This window comes from Odontomachus brunneus, unplaced genomic scaffold, assembly GCF_010583005.1.
Source record: "Odontomachus brunneus isolate Ranch 3 - 2012 unplaced genomic scaffold, Obru_v1 Obru_scaffold_268, whole genome shotgun sequence".
NCBI classification, from domain to species: domain Eukaryota; kingdom Metazoa; phylum Arthropoda; class Insecta; order Hymenoptera; family Formicidae; genus Odontomachus; species Odontomachus brunneus.
This window is the reverse complement of record NW_022639718.1, coordinates 48,925-49,808: the sequence shown is the minus strand read 5'-3', so window position 1 is coordinate 49,808 and position 884 is coordinate 48,925. Positions and strand designations below refer to the sequence as shown.

Below are 884 nucleotides of genomic sequence, written 5' to 3'. Positions count from 1 at the left end.
CTCGGCCACCTGGGATTTTATTTTTCGATACCATTGGCATGCGGTGGTGATGGTACATATTTGTGGTTGCCTGGACAGGGCGTCCGCGACCGTGTTTAGACTGCCTCGCCGGTATTGAATCTCAAAATCGTACTGTTGTAGCTCGATGATCCATCGAGCTAATCTCCCTGTTGGCGCCTCCACTTTCTGCAGCCACCGGAGGGACTGGTGGTCTGTGATGACTGTAAATCTGTATCCCTCCAAGTAGTCGCGGAGGCGCCTTATTCCCCATACCACGGCGAGGCATTCCAGTTCGGTCGCACTGTAATTCCGTTCCGCCCTGTCCAGGGTCCGGCTTGCATACGCGATTACCCGTTCTTCATTGTCTAGCCGCTGCGTCAATACCGCGCCTAGACCCTCCGTACTGGCGTCTGTTTGGATGACAAATTTTTTTGTGAAGTCCGGACAAGCCAATACCGGCGTTGTCGTTAATTTCGTTTTCAGTTCCCTGAACGCCTTTTCCTGTTCTATTCCCCACTTCCACTTTGCATTTTTGCGTAGCATTGTGGTCAGTGGGGCGGCTATGGTGGAGAAGCTTGGTATAAATCTCCTATATCACGATGCTAATCCTAGGAACTGTCGAATTTTCCGCACTGTGCTCGGTATTGGCCAGTTTTTAATCGTATTAATTTTTTCCGGGTCCGTTTGGATCTCTTTATTGTTTACTACGTGTCCTAAATATTTTAGTTTTTCTACGCAGAACCGGCATTTTTCTTCATTTATGACTGCCTGCATTGCCGGGTTTCGGGGTCGGTATCTCTGTTTGATCGGTCTTGTGTTTGTCAGTCTTATGTGATGTTGTATGTGTTTGGTTGGTCCTTGTATTTGTTTAAACATATTTAATT

The 884-nt window shown here is 47.6% G+C and overlaps 1 protein-coding gene across 1 annotated transcript in view; it reads right to left on the bottom strand.

The window, feature by feature from the left end:
• The window catches only part of LOC116853019, a 2,068-nt gene extending 1,525 nt beyond the window's left edge, over positions 1-543 (bottom strand). Inside the window, exon 1 of the mRNA XM_032833874.1 lies at positions 10-543. Coding sequence (XP_032689765.1) covers positions 10-543 — 534 coding nt within the window. The remainder of the gene's footprint in view (positions 1-9) is intronic.
• Positions 544-884: the final 341 nt, after the last annotated feature.